General features: G+C 40.3%; 1 protein-coding gene across 1 annotated transcript in view; it reads left to right on the top strand.

Annotated features, from left to right (window-relative positions):
* The first annotated feature begins 3783 nt into the window (after positions 1 to 3783).
* The window catches only part of CFAP52 (cilia and flagella associated protein 52), a 45826-nt gene continuing 26975 nt past the window's right edge, over positions 3784 to 22634 (top strand). Inside the window, exons 1-6 of the mRNA XM_089534063.1 lie at positions 3784 to 3888; positions 7275 to 7474; positions 8261 to 8397; positions 12924 to 13052; positions 13833 to 13932; positions 14899 to 15015. Coding sequence (XP_089390189.1) covers positions 3804 to 3888; positions 7275 to 7474; positions 8261 to 8397; positions 12924 to 13052; positions 13833 to 13932; positions 14899 to 15015 — 768 coding nt within the window. The 5' untranslated portion in view covers positions 3784 to 3803. The remainder of the gene's footprint in view (positions 3889 to 7274; positions 7475 to 8260; positions 8398 to 12923; positions 13053 to 13832; positions 13933 to 14898; positions 15016 to 22634) is intronic.

Consider the following 22634-nt stretch of genomic DNA (forward strand, 5'->3'; position numbering starts at 1 on the left):
TCTCTGCTTGTGTCCATTGTACTTCAAAACAGTTTGGCTCTGTTGATGTAGATAGAGTTCTTCATTCATACTTTGCACGTAGGGGAAGAAAACCAGAAAAACTTGCTCACTTTCTCTCAGGCGTTACGAATGTCCATGCTCCGACGCATCAACTCATTAACAAAGCTTTTGAAAGCATGGCCAGGGAGAATATGGGCTGTTCAGTCTCCACAGAGCACAGAGACCCCTGACGAGAAAGTGTTCCTTTCTCTGGAACAGATACAGAAGCTGCATAAAGTAGGGCACGCACACACACACAGGCACTTGCCAAAGGTAGCATAATTGGCTGCCTGTCCTACCTTAGGAAAAAGAGAAAAGTGGCAGCTTCCCTGAAAGTAGGACAGCCCCGATCAAAAGTAGGATTTTCTTTTCTTGCTATAGCTGGAAGCAACGGAGGCAGGTCAAGTGGAAAGAAGGGCGGGAGGGAAGAGAGTTCCTTGAGATATTTTAGTTTATTAAAATGATTGCTTTACTCTTCCTGAAAGGAAAAAACACCGAAAATGTATGCTTGACAACCAACCACCGAGTCCAGCTAAGAGCGTGGCCACGTTTTTGGCTCCCCATAGTGACACTTTGGGTGAATTTGTTAGCAGTGTGTATAAATATTTCATCCTGACATTACTCTTTCAGCAGAAACCTAAAAATACAGAGAAAGCAGGAACAGTTTTGTCCATTCTCAGTTTGATTTGTTCAGTAGCATGGCTAATAAGATGCAGTAGCCCCAATGTAAATTCCTAAACTACTGGCACTGAGGAAGCTGGGTTCTCATCAAAGGGTTATCTGGCTGTTTTTCTCTAATCCAAGGCTTATCCTTTTCCCCTTAACACCCTTTGACTCTAAGCATACCCAGTTCCTTCCGTTTTCCCTCACAGGTCTTGTTTTCAATCCCCCTCCTCTTGCCAACCATTTCTGTGCAATTTTATTTATGCTTTCTGGGCAACAAGTCTCAATATACACAACAGCTCATTATGAGTAATCATGCTTAGTGTCATATTCTAAAATATGCTTCCTTTTTTTGTCTGTTTTGTTTTCCATCTGAATATTGACTTGCTGTTGTTGTGTACTTTCAAGTCTTTTTTTTTTTTTTTTTTACTTATGGCGACCCTAAAGTGACCCTATCCTGGGGTTTTCTTCCCAACATTTGTTTGGAGGACTCTTTGCCTTCCTCTGAGGCTGAGAGGGTGTAACTTGCCCAAGGTCACCCAGTGTTTCTAAACTGCTTTGCTCAAGTAGTTCAAGCGGTGATTTGTACTTCAGTCATATGCTCAACCCACTGAATCACACTTGGTCTGAATACTGGCCACAGTAAAATCAAAACAAACAAACCAGGCCTTGATACTTTACTGTGAATCTGTTTGGAGAATCTCCCAAACTGGCAAGGAGATTCCTTGGTTCCTTTCTCCTTCTCATTTCCATCAAGAATAGGCAAATAAAAATCATTGAAGGCATGATTCATTTACTGGGTTTTGGTGCCTTACTGTGAATCTTGCCTTGTGCACTGACACTTACCTTATATATTCGACTATAAGTTGAGAAATTTATGCCCCAAAATTGACCCTAAAATCCTGGGTCAACTTACATATGGGTCAATAACTAGTACTACATAGAAAGGTCCTAAAACAGGCAAGGCTGATGCTCCACTCTTGGTGGCTCGAGGCACGTGTTTTTTTTCCCTCTCTCTCTCTGTGCAAAAGAGGTTCCCAGTCTGATTTGCAATGCTTCTCTTCCCATGGAAGAAACTCCCCATTTAACACCACTTGCTTCCTTTTCCAGTCTGATTTGCAAGCCTCCTCTTCCCATGGAAGAAACACCTGATTGAACACCACTTACTTCCCTTCTCAATCCAGTGTTAAAACTTCTTCTCCAGCACCTGGGAATCAGTAGCCGGGAGAGGCCCAGAGAAGGAGAAGGAGAGATGGAAAAGGTATATCCCCCTTTCCATCCTTCCTTATAGCCCCCTTGGTTTTACCCTCGACTTATCCATGGGTCATATCAAAATCCATGATTTTGACGACTTATACATGAGGTGGGCTTGTACATGAGTATATACAGATGAGTTTAATTGTTTTTAAATTTATCATATTATTATTATAATTATTGTGTTTTTATCTTTATATTGTTTTAAACAGATCAGCTTGTTTTTAAATGTATCATATTATTATTGTATTATTATTTATTATTGTATGTTTTTCTGTCAACTTTATATTGTTTTAAACAGATGAGTTTAACTTTTTAAACGTATCGTATTATTATTATTGTATTATTATTATTGTATGTTTTATGTTAACTTTATATTGTTTTAAATAGATGGGTTTGTTTTTAAATTTATGATATTATTATTATTATTGTATGTTTTATGTTAACTTTATATTGTTTTAAACAGATGAGTTTGTTATTAAACTTATATTATTATTATTGTATTATTATTATTGGATGCTTTTATGTTAACATTATATGTTTTAAATAGATGGGTTTGTTTTTAAATTTATTGCATTATTATTATTATTGTATGTTTTATGTCAACTTTATATTGTTTTAAACAGATGAGTTTGTTATTAAACTTATATTATTATTATTGTATTATTATTATTGGATGCTTTTATGTTAACATTATATGTTTTAAATAGATGGGTTTGTTTTTAAATTTATTGCATTATTATTATTATTGTATGTTTTATGTTAACTTTATATTGTTTTAAACAGATGAGTTTGTTATTAAACTTATATTATTATTATTGTATTATTATTATTGGATGCTTTTATGTTAACATTATATGTTTTAAATAGATGGGTTTGTTTTTAAATTTATTGCATTATTATTATTATTGTATGTTTTATGTCAACTTTATATTGTTTTAAACAGATGAGTTTGTTATTAAACTTATATTATTATTATTGTATTATTATTATTGGATGCTTTTATGTTAACATTATATGTTTTAAATAGATGGGTTTTTTAAATTTATTGCATTATTATTATTATTGTATGTTTTATGTCAACTTTATATTGTTTTAAACAGATGAGTTTGTTATTAAACTTATATTATTATTATTGTATTATTATTATTGGATGCTTTTATGTTAACATTATATTGTTTTAAATAGATGGGTTTGTTTTTAAATTTATTGCATTATTATTATTATTATTGTATTATTTATTATTGTATGTTTTATGTTAACTTTATATTGTTTTAAACAGATGAGTTTGTTTTTACACTTATATTATTATTATTGTATTATTGTTAATAATTATTGTATGCTTTTTATGTTAACTTTATATGGTTTTAAATAGATGCGTACAGTTGTTTTTAAATTTTTACTGTGAAGGTTTAAAGTCCGTTTTGTTTGTTTGTTTGTTTTAATCTTGTAAGCCGCCTTGGGTCCCTTCCTGGGAGAAAGGCGGCATAGAAATGAAATGAAAGGAAATAAATTTAATTTTTGATTTTAATGCATATAAAAATAAATCAATAATGTCTGAATTGCCATCCAGCATCTGAAGGGCATCAGGGTCGTATTCTTGTAAGGGATCAAAGTCCCACAAACGTTGAAGTCTTGAATAGAATAGAAAGGAGGCAGCATTGCCCTTTGAAAGGAAACAATAGCATGAGACAAAATGGCGCCCATTTTCTTCGCCTGGAACCAGCCAGTATTGCTGCTGCGCATGCGCAGTGGGCAGGTGGTGCTGCTGCTACTGGTGTTCGGGCGCTGCTAGTGCGCCTGCGCGGTCTCCCTTAGCGACGGGGATACACAGCGGAGGGTGCAAAATGGCGACCCTCCCAGGCGAGGAGGAAGCGGAGTCGTCGGGGGACTTGGCTGGGCTGCAGCTGGAGGCGATCATCGGCTTCAACGGTAGCGGAGGAGAAGAGGGGGCCCTTGTGTCTGCAGCCTGGTTGGGAACAAGGGCACTCTGCCCATGCTCAGGGGAGCTCTTGCTGCTCCCACCAGCAGATCCCTCTCCCCTTTCAAATGTAGATTGTGCTTCTGACACATGGAGACCCTAAGGTCATGGGCTTCCTTGGCAAGGCTTCTTCAGAGCTTGCTTTCCCCTGAGGCTGAGAGAGTGTGACTCCTTGCCCCAGGGGTCTCCATAATGGTCCAGCGGGGATTGGGAACCCTGGTCTCCCCCAGAGTCACACACATATATATAGGACCAAAGTTTTAAAGTTTTTAATTGCACTGTGTTTTTAGACTAAGGTTTAAGTCCCAGTTTTGGGGGGAAAGCGAGGTACAAATAATAATAATAATAATAGTAGTAGTAGTAGTAGTAGTATCCTCCTCCATTTTTCCTGCACGTCCTCCACCTTGTGCTGCCCTGGTCCTCCTTTGCAGTGAGGACATCTGGCTACTCTGTGGTCCCAAACCACACTGCAGGAATAATCCAGTCTGAGACTGCTTTAACTGCCCTGGGTCAGTGCTAGGGGATTCTGGGAGCTGTAGTGTCTGTGAGACATGGAGAGAGAAGGCTCTGGTGCCACCATGAACCACAGTTCAGAAGTGAGAGGTTAGGTTTAGACCCCTTGCTCACCTTGTAATGACAGATGATGGAGTTTACTTGGAAGGAAGGCAAAGAGTTAGTGAAGATTTGAAAAGAAGAATTTATTTACAGAGGGTCATTAGGACTTGGAGGTTTTGATCTGGAAGATAGGCAGAGCTTTTAAGGTGGGAGTGTCAGGGTTGACTAGTTGTTTGTTATTAATTTTGCCTCCTTCCATATGTATATTGTGCTTTCTTCCATATATGTTTTCAGAGCAGTGAAAATATACTGCATGAAAACAAGAAAAACGTCTAGCTTTATATTTCGTTTTCTAAATACACACACACAGTACAATCCAAACTCTCCCCAAATCCCTTTGGTTCTCTTATACAAGTGCTGTTAGGAATATAAACCAATTAAAGACTGCTTCTGTGTTGATCATGCTGCTACTATGACTACATAACGAAAATGAATGTTACATTTTAGAAAAACAAGGAGCTTGTGCACAACACAGTAATACAGTATACAGTTGCCTTTTTTCAACATGAGACACAACAGGGTCAAGAAAATCTGAGCAATCAGTCCCAAACCCTTAAGCAGTAAGAGGAACTAGCTTCAGAGCATATGCAAAGTACAGACAAGTTATCCAAAAAAGGACACATTTTGTGGATGTTGCTCACTTGAGGATGACTCTAAGCATGTAGCCACATTGCAAAAATAAAGCATATTGGCACCACTTTAACTGCCATGACTATCCTGTGGAATCCTGAGATTTGTAGTATGTTGAGATAGTCAAAGAAATACAAATCCCAGGATTCCACAGAATAGCAGTTAAAGTAGTGTTAAGCTGCTTTATTTCTGCTGTATGGCAATACCCTCAGTCATGGCATAGCTGACCATATTCAGTCCCCCCAGAAGATAGCATAAAAATGGCAGGTCCAAGTTCCCTCATCATTCTCTTACTCTAGGAAGGAAGGAAGCACACCCTTGCTTCAATGGAACAAGTCTTAAAAGGGTTAGATGTTTTCTAGGTTCGTTGTGGGCATGAGACTTAGATCTTGCTGTGATTTGGATTCTCCATTCAGGATATCACAGCAACGATCATGGCACCTGAAGGGGAGAGCAAATGGTTTTTTCCATTCCATTATCAATCATCCTTCATTCTGAATGTTTACAAGCACAACAAGGTTGAGATCCCCCCTCCCCCCCCCGTGTTACAGGATCCATATCTGCATTGAGTTATTGAGCAGTCCCATTGTGGTTCAAGCTAAAATGGGAGCTCTTTGAGTGTTTTACCAGAAACTACAGCGTAGAGACGGCATGGTTTATTGGTTTGAGTGTTGGACTAGGACCCTAGAGGCCATTAAAACTCATTGGGTGACCTTGGGCAAGTCACACTATCTCAGCCTCAGGATGGCAGTGGCACCCCCCCCCTTTTTTTGAAGAAACCTGCCAAGAAAACACTTAAAGTGTCCAGAATCCTGTTGAGCAGTTATGAATGCCTAAACTAGTTATGCACTAGTTCACCGCCTTAGGGGCACCATAAATTGGAAATGACTTGGTGGCACACAACAATAACAAAACAGCTTAGCTAAAGTGTGTTTAAAAAGAAAAGAAAAGAGTTCTGGTTAAATATGAAAAACAAAATCATTCTGTCAGTCAGAACTCTGCCTATAGGTAGAGTGGATTGAAGGCCAATCTGCATGGATCAATAGTTTGAGTTCTGTCTTGAAACTACAGACTAGATCAGTTCAGTATGGCCTGGTACAGTCTGGTGCTATGTGCTGATCTGGGGCCGATTTTAGGGCTCAGGAGAGTGGAGCCTCCGCATGCTTCCAAGCCCTTCTGCGTGCTGCCGGCATCATTTTGGTGTGCCTCCATACAGACGGGGCATGCAATGATGACATCCATGTGCTGCAGCTCCCAAACAGCACCATGCTGCACAGATGTCATCAGTGCACACCGGGAGCAGGTTCTTTTTAGGGCTCCCGGAGGCCGTGCCGTTTGGTTGCTGCTGCCTCTATTGGGGGCAGAAAGGGGCTCCTTCATCTGAGGAGTATGAAGTATTACACACACACTTGTGGAAGGCAGATCAAACAAGGAAGTACAGTGGCGTAAATATGTTGAGTGGTAAAGGACAGTATAAACAGACCTTCTGCACTCCAAGATGAGTTGATCCAAGAGTTGGATCACTAGCTGTCACTAACAGTGGCCAGAATGTTGTTGGGCAATTATGAATGCCTAAACTAGTTACGTACTTGGGACTGTTTTGAATTCACAACCCCTATGTAGCCATTAGTTTAAGGGAATACATAGGGACCATGAAAGTCCCCCAGGCTTTCAGATTCCATTGTTGATGGAATCTGTTCCCCTGTCACTCAGGAAGCAGCTGACTGATGGCCCTTCTCCTCACCTAATTTCTGGCATGAAGGGAATTTTGACAGGGCCCTGCTTCTGCCTGTTACACCAGAGATCACTCATAAGAGAGAGTGGGAGCACCAGTTAGCTGCTTCTGGATCAACAGGGGAACGGACTCTCATTGATTCCAGTGCCTTTTACCTGGTGAGGATTGGGAGAATTGGGATGAGAGTCATTATGTAGCACCATAACTATGGTGTATATGCATTTGTAACTCCCCAACAGGATTCCAGCCATTGTAAAGCATCAAAGAAGCTTTCCTGTTTAGAACACAACTAACCAGCATGTTTCCTCAGTTGCATGGGTCTTAATTTTTCTCTTTCTTGGCCTCCTTTGTTTGCAGGGCATGTTCCTTGTGGCCTCATCTGCCATCCAGATCGGGAGCACCTCATCTATCCTCTGGGCTGTACAGTCATTGTCCAAGGCATAAACATTCGCACTCAAAATTTTTTACATGGCCATACCAACAATGTCTCCTGTGTCACTATTTCTTCAAGTGGATCCTATGTGGCTTCTGGTCAGATCACATTCATGGGCTTCAAGGTGGATAAGGGCTCTCTTTTAAAAATGTTTTTGATTCCCAATTGCTGCTCCAAGAACCAGGGGAAAGCATGACTCTGAAATCTGGTTTCTTAGTCCTGTGTTGTGGGCTAATTGTGTTAAGATTACATTCTTATGTCCTGCCACAGCAGTGGACAATGCTATTGTTGATAAGGCCAAATAAAAATTGGGTTTCCAACTGAGTTTTTAATTGTTGGAGCACAGACTTAAAGCTCATTTCAAAGGGGGTCATGGGGAGAAAGCTGTTGGTGTTTAAGGGATATACTGAAAAGTTAATTTCAGACAGTGAGGGGCTTGGAGGTGTGAGTGCTGAATTTCTCAATTCCGTCTGAATATGGAGTGCATGTAAATCTGAGCCAGTAGCGCAGTTTTTGATTCACCTACATGGAAGCCAACAGTGTTTGATTATTTAGTCTGCACACATTTGAACTGAAGATGAATTGATCTATGTTATTTTAAAATATAGATCATCTCAAGCTATTCATTAATTTTAATGCTTCTGCCTTATGTTGTTACATACATTCTTAATGCTGCTATTTGACTGTGAAATGGGTCATGTTTACTGTTTGACAAGTTCATTCAACAAGCTCTTTCTCAATACGGCTACAATCGATCCAAAGGGTGCCTGTGTTAATGTATTGCAAGTAACACTTGTTACAGTTTTTTTTACACTGGATTTGTTTTTGTTGTTATTCCAGAATCTGTCATTTCAAAGTGGAGTTGACCTAGGTGCTGTTGTCATGCTGATCTTTGTTTTTCATATCACAGGCTGATATCATTTTATGGGATTACAAGAAAAAAGAGATGTTGGCTCGGTTGTCACTTCACAAGGGTAAAATTGAAAATCTCGCTTTTTCTCCAAATGACCTTTACTTAGTATCACTTGGAGGTCAGGATGATGGAAGGTAATATTCATTGATAAGTAACTTTCCTTTTCTTACTATGTTTTTAAAATCAAATGAGACGTCCACTTCCCTGTTTTGAATCAAGGGAAAGTGTTCCACAAATCTTTCAGTTCTTTTTGTTGACTATGGCTCTGCAAATTCTATTTGAGATTATTCTAACACTTTCTTTTTTTATTCATGTGTTCTGGAGATGCATGGAATCAGGGGGGAAACAGTTGAAAATGTATATGATATTGGAATGCTTGTGTATGTATCCGATATACACAATAGACAAAGCTTGTCCAAGCTGGTCCACTAATTCATCTGACACAATTCTGTATAGGAATTGTATTTGTTCCAGATTTGCAACTGCCCGCCTTTTCTCCCTCTCTCCCTACAAACTTCTTAAGGATAGAAATCATTAGATGATTTCAGACGGCAGCTCCCATCAACCCAAGCCATTACTGCCAGTGGTGAGGAACATGAGGAGTTGCAGTTCAACAACATCTGAAGGGCCATGTGATTCCAATTCCTGTCATAATGGAAAATGAAAATATGGACCAAATACCAAGAGAATCTTTACAAGTCTTTGGGTAATTCAAGTAACAAAGCATATAAGAAGCTTCTGCCTCTTTGACCACTTCTGCATAGGTCAGTTAACTAGTTCCCTCTATGACCTGTCAAGACAGTGCAGGGCCAAATCCCCAATTTGAGTGCCAACTATCTTCATGTGGGAAGGCCAGTTCCGCATCGAATCTGTCCTATCTCAGCCTAAATCAGTTTTTAAAAACTCACCTTTTGCCCTGCATTTTGCAGGAAGATCTGAAACACTCTGTAGTGACAATGGATAGTTGTTTACACATGGTCCGGTGCTGCTACTGCTGGCATGGGTTGCTCCCTCTGAAGTCACAAGGCACCTAGCCATGTGATCAGCAGTGAGCACCTCATTTCTGAACTCAGACCGTGCAGCTCTTGCCAACAGTAGCAGAACAGCAGGAATCTTGTGTAGACAGCCATCTGGCATTGCTATGAAGTGCAGACGTAATGAGGGGAATCCAGGACAGTTCTGGGGCCAGAATACACTGGGAGAAGCCGAGAGTATTCTAGCCATTGTAGATGAGTCCTTAACTGCAAGGATGTATCAGTTATAGAGTGATGCAGCAGATGTGATGTGAAAGAATTTGGTGTGGGAAAAATAAGACTAAAATTTGGTGTGGGAAAAATAAGACTAAAATTCTGCACCCTTATCTGCAGTTGCTGCATTCATTGATTCATAATTTCAGTTTTTGTCTCTGCTATCTTTTGAGAAGTATGTACAGTCATCCCTCCATATTTGCGGCTTTGATATTTGTGGATTTGATTATTCACGGATTTCATTAATATGTTATCTCTAGGACTGTCTAGGTCCTCCAGTGCAACTCTGTGGTCAACTTTAAGTAAAAGTTGCATTGAAAGACCATTTGTAGCTACTTCAGTGCCATTCTATGGTCAGTGTATGTTGGACATTGACCACAGAGTTGCACTGGAGGACCTAGAGATTCCTAGAGAGGTGTCCTCTCAGGTAAAAACAGTGTTTTTGTTATTTGTGGTTTTTCCATATTCACGGGGGTCTTGTTCCCCTAACCCTAGCGAATATGGAGGTACAACTGTATTTCATATCTGCATGTATGTTCCTAGCTCCTTTGTTCTGATTCTCCTGCCCTTCAGATCTGTGAATTATTTCATAACTGGTGGAATAAAAAGGTTGTTGGAATATCAGAAATCATATTCTAACTTTAATTACCTGAGTCAGGCTTACCAATCTGAACACAATCCACTAGTAGTATTTGTGGCCCACCATATGCTCAGTACTCCTCTACTTATGCTGCTTGTCTGGGGAGAACTGATAAAATGAAAGTTAAACATTTGGCAGCATATAAGACTTTAGTAGTAAGCTGCGTTTGGCTTGGAGAGTCCTGGGTTGTGTGGTCCTGGTAGAAGCATTGTGTTTATTTCCAAAGTAATTAATTGTGGGTTGCAAAATGTTAAGATCTTATACTTGTAAGATGTTGCACAATAGCTTGCAATAAAAAAACAACTGTTTTTTATGCTGTGGCGGACTTTGCTGAAAACCAGTATCTTTGATAAGACTCCTCTTTCTGTTCCCAAAACTGAATATAGAGAGGTGTCAAAACATATGTCTGTTTTGGCTTGGATTTTATTATTGGTAGCTTGTTGCTAAAAACTTGTAACTGTACATACTTGCTGTACCAGGTTGTTTTCTGGCATTTCACTGGTGTTGCAGTCAATATTTTTCCTCTTGTTAGATGACATAGTTAATTTGTGAATTGGGTTGTAAATTCACGAGAAAAAATGTACAGTGGATCCTTGTTATACGCTGGGCTTTGGTTCCAAGATCCCCTGTGTATAACAAAATCCGTGTATGCTCAAGTCCCATTAAGTATAATGACATAGCAAAATGGTGTCCCTAATAAAAAATGGAACATCAAGGTAAATTTATACTTTTTTGGAACATTTTCAAACCGTGTATGCTTAAATCCGTGTATAAAAAATCCGTGTATAAGAAGGACCGACTGTATTGCTACATGACAGGCCAAGCAACAATCTAGATAAGATTCCCACCTGACAGTTTTGTGAAAATAAAATTCACCTTTGTTTCACATGTGTACATGTCAGTTGCTTTCAGCCTGCTCTGTGTCACAGAATCATAGAATCATAGAGTTGGAAGAGACCTCAAGGGCCATCCAGTCCAACCTCCTGCCATGCAGGAAATCCAGATCAAAGCATCCCCGACAGATGGCCAAACAAGGGTTTAGGACAGGGGTCGGCAACCCCCGGCCCACGGGCCGGATTCGGCCCGGCAAGGCGGCAGAACCAGCCCCAGCCCAGTCCTGCCGCCGATTGCCGCCGACACCAGGCAGCCGTGGGCAGGGAAGGAAGGGAGGGTGGGGGTCGTCCTCCTCCTTCCCAGCCTTCCCTTCCCGTGGCTGCCTGGCAGCCGCGGGCAGGGAAGGAAGGGAGGGTGGGGGTCGTCCTCTTCCTTCCCAGCCTTTCCTTCCCGCGGCTGCCTGGCAGCCGTGAGGAGAGAAGGAAGGGGGTGTGGGAAGAGGAGGAGGAAGAGGAGAGGGCGGGAGGGAGGGAGGGAGGGAGGGAGGGAGGAAGGAAGGAAGGAAGGAAGGAAGGAAGGAGGAGGAGGAGGGAGGAAGGAAGGAGCAGGACGAGGAGGGAGGAAGGAAGGAGGACGAAGGAGGAAGAGGAGGAGGAAGAAGGAGATGGAGGAGGGAGGAAGGAAGGAGGAGGAGGAGGAGGAGGAAGAAGAAGACTCTTTCTGAAGGTGAGACAGTGTGACTTTCCAAAGTGCATTTCTGTGTATTTTCGGTGCTTTTAATGCTAAAAGGTCTGCTTTAACAATGATAGTGATGATGATGGTGGTGGTGGTGGTGGTGGTGGTGGTGGTGATATTGATATCAGCCAGCTTCTGAGGCCCAAATGTCCTCCATTTTGATCATGCCTAAGAAACATGCATTTATATTAACATTTTTTAAAAATAATCAAATTTTTTCGTACGTCCTCCATTTTAAAAAATGTGTCCTACATTTGAAAATGATGTCCTATATTATTTATTTATTTATTTATTTATCGGCTTCGGCCCCCCCAGTTGTCTGAGGGACAGCAACCCCTGGTTGCCTATCCCTGGTTTAGGATGAAGCAAATTAGCAATTAAGGAGTCTTGGGCTCACATGTTTCTTTGGACTAGTTCAAATTATAGTTTGCCAGTTTACATGAAATACCACAAGTCAGGGCAGGAGACAAGAACTCACTAAATGTAGTTTTAGAAGGGCTGGAAAGGAGGAAGCACACAAGCCTAAGGCTCCTTCATTTCATGTAAACCAGGACTGGGAAAGTGAAATCTACAGGACTGCAGATACTGCAGAATGGGACCTGGGGGCTGCATGTAGGACACATGCAGCCCTCAGGTCCCACATTTTAGTCTCTGAAGTCTTTCAACACTTTTTTTTTAAAAAATTCTACTGAATTTTAGGCGATTTTCACCCCCAATCTAGCCAAAACAAGAAAGAACAGTTGCATGTGTGGCAGTTTGCATCTCTCCTTCCCAAACCTCTTGAAAACACTTCAAAAATTAAAAAGGCTGAAAATCACCCAAAATGGCAGCTGGAAGTTATGCAATATCACTTCCAGTGCATCTAGAACATGGTAATGTCACCTGTGGGTTGTATGCAGGAAATTTCCCTGTAATATAAACCCTTGATTGGTATAAGCCTAAGCTGACATATAGACTGCTTAAAGTAAATAATATTTGCACATTGAAAAAGAGTGTGACTTTCGTCCCCCCTGAAATTAAATTTTGAGACTCTTTATCAGATTGTTTACATCATTTCCTGCTGCAAGTAATGAACTTGGTTGTGCTTCTCATGGTACAGTTCTATGCATGCACATTTGGGAGAAATCCCAAACTGAATTACATAGGAAGTATTTGTAATTATTTATGGAAGTCAACCATATAAAAATCCTCTGTTTTCTGGCAGCATAGTAGTGTGGAGTGTCCTGAAGAAAGAGGCCATCTGTGGCAGTCCTGCTGCTGCGCGTAGTGCTGGCAACCCAACCACACTGGTGTACTCCAACTGCCGGGATGAGATGTTCATTAGTGCTGGAAAGTATGCCTTGGTGTTTGAAAAAGAGACACCAATTTCATTTTTACAGAACAACCCCTTTAAGTAGTTTCATTTCCCCAAACCTCCTGGCCTGAATGATAAGAATAATGAGCAAGTGAGGGAGTAGCTATACTAACATTGTTTCTGTATGCTGGTAATGGTGAAATGCACTGTGATTATGTGTCTGTGTTCTGGACATGCATTTTGGCACATTTTCAGCCTAAATTATTGCTTCTGTGATTAACAAGTGGAATTTTGCATCAGACTCCTCCTGTGACATTTACAATGTTTGCACTCTGAGATCTGCCATAGTCATTGTAAAATATCTGTACATTGTGGTCTTTAAATACTAGAGCAAGTGTATTTTTTAAATTGCTAGATTCTTTTCTTTCAACGCCCATAGCATGCAATCATTGGCTTTAACAGACAGTGAGGCAATGGAGTCAGTCACATTCATTTTCTTTGAGGCTTGCTGTATCTTGAATGATTGCTACTTACCTATTGCTCGATGCTGTGCTCAGAACTTCTCTCAGTCTTTTCGGAAATGTTCTTATCAATAATGTCCCCAGCTCCCACTTCCAGACCACAGGAGAGTAGTATGTTTAGGTTCCTAATACACCACAGTGATATATAAGCGAGTTGGCATATACTGTTTCTAGGTTGGTACGCCAGGCATTGATGGGATAAAACAAAAATGGGAAAGACACTTTGAAGTTCTATGCTGTGAAGCAGTATGATGTTTTGTATCTGGAATTGATTTTGAAATAATTGTTTTGGCTGCAGCGGAACCATTCGAGTGTGGGAATTGGACTTACCCAACAGGAAAATCAGGCCAACTGAGTGCCAAACAGGGCAGCTGAAAAGAATAGTTACTTGTATAATGGTAAGAGGTCTGCTGGTCTGACAGTTACAGTATATAAGGAAGCGATGCCCACACCAAAATGAACAAAAATGTAGCTGTACTGATGTGTTGGAAATGGTCTACTTAAGGAAACGAATCTATTCAGAAGGCTGATGGATTTCCAAGGTCATCTGCTCCTATCTCTCTGTTGAGCAGCCAGATACATAACTGGATGATAAATGTCCAAAAAACGTCCAAGACCTGGAAACAACCCAAATAGGATGATGATCATTATTTCTATGCTGCCAAACCAGAGGACCTGAAATACCCCAGCTAGTCATCCCAGAGATCTTCCAAGTCATCCCCAGAGTGTAAAAGCAACAACTTTAGTCTTTTGGTCCCGTCTGGAAAACTTCTTTAGATCTTCATTGGAGTTCGCCTTTCCCCTTAGAAGTAATGCAATGGCAAATCTGCAGAAGGCCTGTTAGGCTGTTGCACTTAAACTTTGAGTAAAGGAGGATTTGCTTTACACTCATTAATGTGTAGGCATGTATTTTATAAATCTTTTTGAAACAATTGAGTTGTTTTAACTAGCCCTGTTATTATATTTTATTTTTCATTGTAACTGTTCTTTTTTGTTGTTGTTGTGCTTTTTTCATTGGATGATGTTTTTCTTTGTTTAAATGATTATTAATGTGTTTTTGGATTGATGTTTAGTAAAATATACTTTCAGATGGTATAATTGCAATTGTGTAAAGTTAGTAAGTAAATAAATACACTGAACAGCATCAGTAGCAGGAACAGGACATGAAAATATGAATAGAAAAACACCCAGTTTTCCTTTATTTCTGTTAGGTTTTTTTTTAAATATATGAATGACAATTAGTCTTTAACTCATACTTCAAAAAGAAAAACTGGCCAGAAATTTATGATGTGCTAGTTCAATGTAATATACCTATCATAGTGAAGGTGTGATATATGTACCTAATCTTTCTCCTCCTTCTCCAGATGATGGATGATGACAAGTATTTCTATATTGGCACATCTACTGGTGATGTCCTGAAAATCAATACAGAAAGCACATTGATGAGTGACTATGGTCCGGCGAAGGAGAAATTCAGCCTGGTAAGTGGTTATTCTGCTCCACCTCACATTAGTGGAGACACTCAGGTAGTTGTTGTGCTTGCAACTAATGATCAGCAGGCATCAAATGATTTAAGGCACTGAGCAGATGCAGGGGAAAAGCCGCTTACCTCCGGAGTTTCCTGATTTGCAGAGACAACCCACTGACTATACCACTGGCTCCCACGATGGGCCGGACACCCACGGGTAGTCTGCACTGTTCTCCTTCTTCTGCAAGGTCGGACCAGCCAAAATGGGCATTTGCAGGTATGAGTTGTGCTGTACCATAATTTTTTTCCTGTCCTACCCCAAATGCATGCACATGCACAAATGCACTACCAGTGGCCATCAATCACCTCCCTTTTCCTGCCAAGTAGCCAGCCCATTTGATGCTCTGTGCAAGTAGCTGTGCGACTGGCCACTTGATCGTACAAGCGATTGGCCACCCATATGGTGCATCAGTGTGCCCAGTGACACATTGGCACAGCATGCTCATGGACACCCTGTACATCCCTCCCCCCTTCTCCCATAGCCCCCTGTTGGAATGGCCAATTTCTTAATGTTATTATAAATGCATTGTATTGTTGGTGATCTGCCTTGTTTGTCATCATTTTGCTTCATGGGATGTACAATGAGTCGATGGCCACTCATGTGCATGTGTGATCAATTGACAGGCAGGTGACAAAAAAAATCTATGGGTAGCAATGGGGGCTGGTGACTTGCCAGTCCCTTTCTCATCTCTGCACTGGCACACAGTCAGCGAACTGGTGCAATAGTTTGTGCTTTCCAGCTTGATGCAGAGGAAACCAGGTGTTATTTTGCAATACTTATCCCTGGAGCACGGCTTCACTTTGGTTTCCTCATTTGGCCACATGCGATGTCTAAACAGATAAGGTTCACAATGGGGTGAAACCACTTCTTTTTGCATGAGTACTGAAAATCATTTTGTGTATTAGGATATAGAGATATCTGATAAGAAGAGAAGCGACCCCCAGCTCTTTGTCATCTTTTGTATGTGATATGAGGGCATTTTCCTTTCAGCCAAGAGGCCTTTCATTGTACGATTCAGACTTTGTTGTCAATTTTGTGCCTTTCACTCCTCTTGAATCTTCATTGAGCAGAGCCAGGATTCAGAACATACATTTATAAGCTATAATATATTTCATACATTATCCAGCGGCTGTTGTCCCACTGGGCAGGATCTCCAAAATGTCAATACAAAAAGTAAAGCCATCATAGTAGCAGAGTTGAGCTAATTAAATACTGACATTCTTAAATTTATCACTGTGAACTGAACATACATAGAAACTTTTCTGTTTGAGAGCAAAAAATCCCTGACATGGCAGATAAATGTGTTTCCTTTGAACTAGATAACACAGGAAAATTTGAACTGTAGACTAAATATAGCATTTCTTGTCTATTGGACATTGTAAAATCTTACTGATTTGCTTTACCCATTTTCAGTGAGCGTAGGGGTCTTTTTTGCTTTTGTTTTTAATTTAAAAACAGCTACAGAGGCCAGCCTCTGAAATGGGGATTCTAATACTTCTCTCTTATGCCCTTTGGGCTGTATTTCCAGTCTGAGCGCCCTACACCCCAAGCAGCTATGTGCCTCACAAATGGGAAAATAGACACCTGAATGTTTCTGCTCATAGGACAACTTGTAGCTTTTGCAGGTAGTGTGAGCAAAGTTCAGGTTGGGAAGATAGCACTGTAATAAAGGGTTACCACACATTTCACTGTAGCTGCTTTTACCTTCACAAACAACAATGCTACAGAAAACACATTCTCAAAGTTTCTGACTACACGTCTTACTTAATATTTGACTAGAAATACTTATTTTCCTGTCTCTGCAGGCTTTGCTGATTCTTGTATCGTCATATCTGGGTTCAGCAAGCTAGCCTTAGTGCCATGGGGCACAAAGAATTGATACAGCCATCCCCATGTCTGAATTGAAACTAGGGCTCATGGCTTGCTTGACTGATTCAATCTATCTGTAACATAGATTTCCTCTTATTCTACTGCCTTCTTCTTTACCAAGTACTATTGTCTTTTCCGTGAGTTACATCATCTCATGATATGTCCAAAATATGACAACCTTAGTAATCGTCTTGACTTCTAGTGAGAGTTCAGGCCTGATGTGCTGTACAACCCATCCATTTGTCATTTTAGTAGTCCATGGTATCTGTAAAACTCTTTTCCAGCACTACATTTCATGTGAGTTGATTCTTTTCCTGTCAGCTTTCTTCACTATCCAACTATCACACCTATTCATAGAAACAAAACACCATGGCCTGGATGATTCTAATTTCAGTATTCAATGACATATCCTTCACTTCAGGCTCTTATCTAGTTCCCTTATCACTGCCCTTCCAAGTTTTAGCCTTTTACTTTCTTGATTACAGTCTCAATTTTGGTTAATGACTAAGCCAAGGTACAGGAAATTTTCAGTTATTTCTGTGTCTTCATCAACCACTTTGAAGTTTTGTAAATCATCTCAAATTACTAAAACCAGTAGATTAAACATACATCATTTTGTGAATAAAGACATGTAATTTAGAAACACTTTAGTCTATAGCTTTATAAGACTTTAGAATCTGTTTATAGTGTGCCACATGTCCTTTTGTCTTAAAGGTGTATTCTAGTAGTAGAGTGTTCGTAGGAAACTAGTTAGGCTGAGATCCATACTAGCAGAAGAGCAAGAGGCTGCTTTGTGAACAACTGAGTTTAGTGCTGGATTTTCTTGGGCTTTCTAGATCTAGAGCCTGGTCTATTCAGTGGAGCCATTGTCGTCGTCGTCTTCTTCTTCTTCTTCTTCTTCTTCTTCTTCTTCTTCTTCTTCTTCTTCTTCTTCTTCTTCTTCAGTTTTTTCACCCCTCAGGGTAGCTAGATGCTATATGCAACTGTGTATAATGGGGCAACATAACAACAACAACAATGTATTTCTTACCTGCCTCTCCTGGTAGATTGAAATAGGGAACAACAGATTAAAATGCAGCAATAAATAGACATATAAAACAGTTAGAAACATGAACACCAATTAAAAATATGCAATCAGTTGAGTTTTAAACTCAGACAATTTAGAGTAGAAAAGTAGAGAGCAGGAATGGGTTAATCAGCCTTTCCTTGTTTCTCCAATCCAGGTCACTCTCTGGAAGCGCATTGGGGCCTAACAACTTGGTTAGGGCCTACCATATATACCTCAGTATAAGTCAACCTCATGAATATGTCCAGGTCACATTTTGGGGCCAAAATTAAGGATTTTTATATGACCTGTGAATAAGTCAAACGTAAAACAGGGAAACAGCTGGATTGGGAAGGAGGCTTGAGGTGCAAACGTCGGCCCTTCCTCCTTCTCAGCCTGGTTGTCCCCTTGGTTGATAGCTGGGCTAGGAAAGAGGTTTCAGGGGCGAGCACTTGCCCTTCTTCCCCCTCCTCAGCCTGGCTGTCCACTGAGTAGACAGGCAGACTGGGAGGAGGCTTGAGGGATGAGCCTGTTGACCCATTTGTAAATTGACCCAAGTTTTATAAAGCCCTATATGGCTCAGACCCGAGTTACTTGAAGGAGTGCCTCTCCCTACATAATCCGCCCCGCACTCAGAACAATGGGGAAATATTTACTCGAATACCCCAGAGTGAGATTGTCAACAACTCACCAGAGAGCCTACACGGCAATAGCTCCAGCTTATTGGAATGCACTCCCAGAAGGGATTAGACTCAGCCCTACATTGGAAGCCTTTAAAAAGGCACTGAAAACCCATCTTTTTCAGTTAGCATATCCTTCCAACTCTATATAGAGATATTACACCCCGATAAGACCAGTGTGCCTAACCAAAACTGATAGTGTGACTGTTGATATATTGCTTTTAAGGTTTTTAATCTGTATGAAATTTTGATGTATTGTATTGTATTTTATTGTAATATGTTATAATTTGATATGTAAACCGCTTTGATCTGGAGGAAAGGCGGTATATAAATAAAAGTTTTATTTTTTTATTTTTTGGGGGGGCATAAATTTCTCGACTTATAGTTGAGAATATGTGGTAACACTGAAGGCACCAGATCTCTTCTGATCTTGGAAGCTACGTAGCATTAGCCTTTGTTAGTACTTGCAGGGGAGATCACCAACAAATACCAGGTGTTAGGCTATATTTCAGAGGAAACTGGCAAAACTACCTCTGAGTCAACAGGCAACTTGAAGGCATACACACAGACACAGACACACACACAATTTTAATATAATTGGGATATGAAGAAATTTTCAAGAAATTGTGAAGGTATACAAGGGTGGGCTAAAACAGGATAGTGTTATATTTTTATTAAAATATAAGAACATAAATGAACAAGGACTAAACTGAAACAGTGTTTGCCTATTTAGCACAGAAGCTATGAGAGGAAAAAGGGGAATTTTTGATGTTAAACTGTGTAGAGTGACCTGCAACCTATTTAAAAGGTAAATTGCCATCTCTTGGAGCTTCCAAGAGAGGCAGTTCACTGGGATGTGGGAATTGGGGAGTCTGGAGGGTTGAAGACTTTTCCTTTGATACTCGATTTAGATAATATAGGAAATTAAAGAATGGAAGGGATATCTTGTTTATTTCATTGAACATAAGTGTAATATTTTGGAGCTGTAAAGATGAAATAGCAGGAATATTTTGGAGGCTTGTATAACAAAGCTGAACTTGAACTTCACTTGACGAGTTAAAAAACCCTCAGGCTTAGCAACAAGTAACATAAGGTCCTGTACACTTTGAAACACAAATAACTCGGTTTCTTGCTCGGAGATGGCTGCTATTGTTGGTTTTTTAACATAATTATCTACTTAACGCTACCCTGAAGTCATATTCTAGAGGCAGATCAGTGCAAGTGTGTTATTGCAACAGAATTCCATGCTCCTTGAAGCTGTTTTTATATGTTAATTTATAAAGATATTTTTATCCTGTCCTATATGGAATATAGGAATTCTACCATTGACAGTGTATAAGTGAATCCAATTAAAGTAATTTTGAGGAATTTAAAACAAAAATGAGCAGGAAAAGTATGTTAAACAATTAGAAGATTAGAAAGGATTTAAAAGTTAATGCAGTTTATAACCCTCTATAAATACATTTTGGAACACATCAGTTAGGCCCCAAAGGGCACATAGCCATGCTTTTACTTGGTGCTAGAATGAAGCAAGTGTCCATGCCAGGGGAGCACATTCAACAACTGGTGTGCCACAAATTGCATAAGCTTTTGTCTGGCTTGTTAGATATATGATACGTATTATTTATACTTATTGCTTAAGTAGAAAGCAATGCTTGGAAAAAAAATTTGAACTACACCTCCAAAAATCCCCTATACAGCACAGCCTTTTATGGGAGTTATAGGGGCTCTACAGACCAGCACTTTGTGTGGTCTGTAGGCAGAGTGATGGCGCAGCATCCACACGCTGGATGCTGTGACTCCGCCCCATCACGTCATGATGCCGTGTGCCCTTGTAGACGGCGTGCAGCATCATGGTGCAGCCTTGGTGCTGCATCTAGAAAATGCAGTGCCAAAAGGGTGTAAGGAAGACACGCTGCTGAGGCTATGACACTCTTTAGAGGGAGCAAAATGGAGCCAGTTTTTCCGGCTCCTTTTGGTGTTCTTTAGAGGCTGGATCTGTGCTGCAGCATGCGGTTGCTGCGGCACCGATCTGGCCAATAAATGGGTGGCTGGATGCCACCCATCTGTCCAGCCCCATAGTCTCAGATATGAGGCAGATTATTTTTCTCTCTGCTGTAACTGCCTGCTTAACTGGGAGACCAGTTCATTCATCTGATGAAATATGCTATCCCAAAGAATTCTTAAGTCATTATATGTTTTCACTGGATGATACTCAAAAAACAGTTTTTTTCTCCTACCTTTAAAGTTTCAGAAAACTCTCTGTGTGTGCATGCATATGTACACATGCATAAGTGCATATATGTAAACGTAATGTACAGTGATAGTGTAGTTTTCATAATTAATTTCTTTTAAGTTATTATCTTTTAACTTTCTAATGTCATCTTGTAAATAAGTAATTCCCTCCATATTTAATATACAGTATATACTTTTGTTTTCTTGTTCATGAAACACCTAAGTTGACCTCCTATCATGAAACAAGACAACAGTTTAAAACAAAATGCCAAATACACTAAAACATCTGTAACAGTCAGCAAAAATCTGCCACTGTAGAACATATATCCTATAATCTGAGCAATTAAAATCAAAATTTGTTCACTTGAAGTGAAAAACGCTCAATGTGTGTGGGACATGAAACCTGGTACACACACACACACAATTTGTTGTTGTTCTTAACATATGGCAACCCTAAGGTGAACCTATTATGGGGTTTTCTTGGCAAGATTTATTCAGAGAGGGTTTGCCCTTGCCCTCCTCAGAAGCAGAAAGAATATGACCTCAGTGTCAGCCAGTCAGTTTGCATGGCTGAGTAGAGGATCTGAACCCCAGTCTCCCAGCGTCCTAGTCCAACACTCTCCCAAACTGAAACTGAAATACATGTACATTTCTTAAACTGTAATGCAGCAGCCTGACAGTCAGCCTGCTCTCTGAAAGTCTTTTGCTTAACTGGCTTTGATAGATGCCGCGTGAGGATCATTCTTTGTGGTCAGAGGTGCTCAAATTAGTCTTTACTGTAGAGTGCACAAAGCTTTCAAGGCAGAAATGTTCAGAATGTTTTAAATTTTACATTTCTCACCCCCCACCCCAATCTCTGCCTTAACATATTGCCTGGATGGCCCAGAACATGCTACCTATTGAAATACAGAATGTGAGGATCAGGGAGTGTCCTCTGTAAGAAATATATTCAGCCCTCCATGAAAATATTTCCCAAAATAAATTTCCAAAAAGCAAATCTTGATTTTGCCATTTTATATAAGAGTCATCATTTTACTACACCACTGTGTATAATGGGGCTTGAGCAGTCACAGATTTTGGTATCTATGGGAGGTGGGTGGATGGGTGGGTCAACTAAACCCCAGCAGATACCAAGAGCCTACTTTATCTGTTTGTAGCCCATTTAATATAATAGCCACCTGCTGCTCACTATGCATACTATCCAACTGTTCTCATTTAGCATGGACAGTCATGAATTAATCCTCTGTCATCTTATATTTTTAGATGCTTTTAAAATGACCCAGTCATTCTCTCTCCTCCTCCCACTTTTCCCTTTTCTCACTTACTTCACTTGCTACAAACTGAGCTCAACATGCCAAAGTAGTTTGCACTCAATTAACTGAGCTTGGGCAGGAGAAGAGAAGGGGATGAAATCTTGTCCTTCCCACAGACTCAGGCAAAAGCACATTGCTTTCCCATCTCCTGCCTTATCTGTTTTTTCCTCATTCATAACATTTGCCTTCTTGAACACATTCTAATTTTGCTTGACCTCATGTGTCCCAGTTTCTGTGTGAAATGTTGGAGGGCATGAGCTGATGGAGGGAAGGTCAAAGCAGTTAATGATAGGCAGAGTCATAGGATCTGACCCATCCTATCCAGTTAGACACACCACCCTTGACAGAAGGACTTCAGCCACAGAGCTTTCAGAGAAGCATCCTTTGTCCTGTGTTGTCTTTGAAAACAAGCAAGACTCAGCCTTCTAA

The sequence above is a fragment of the Sceloporus occidentalis genome, unplaced genomic scaffold (genome assembly GCF_023333645.1).
Source record: "Sceloporus occidentalis isolate IW3139 unplaced genomic scaffold, rSceOcc1.0.p SCAF_1, whole genome shotgun sequence".
NCBI classification, from domain to species: domain Eukaryota; kingdom Metazoa; phylum Chordata; class Lepidosauria; order Squamata; family Phrynosomatidae; genus Sceloporus; species Sceloporus occidentalis.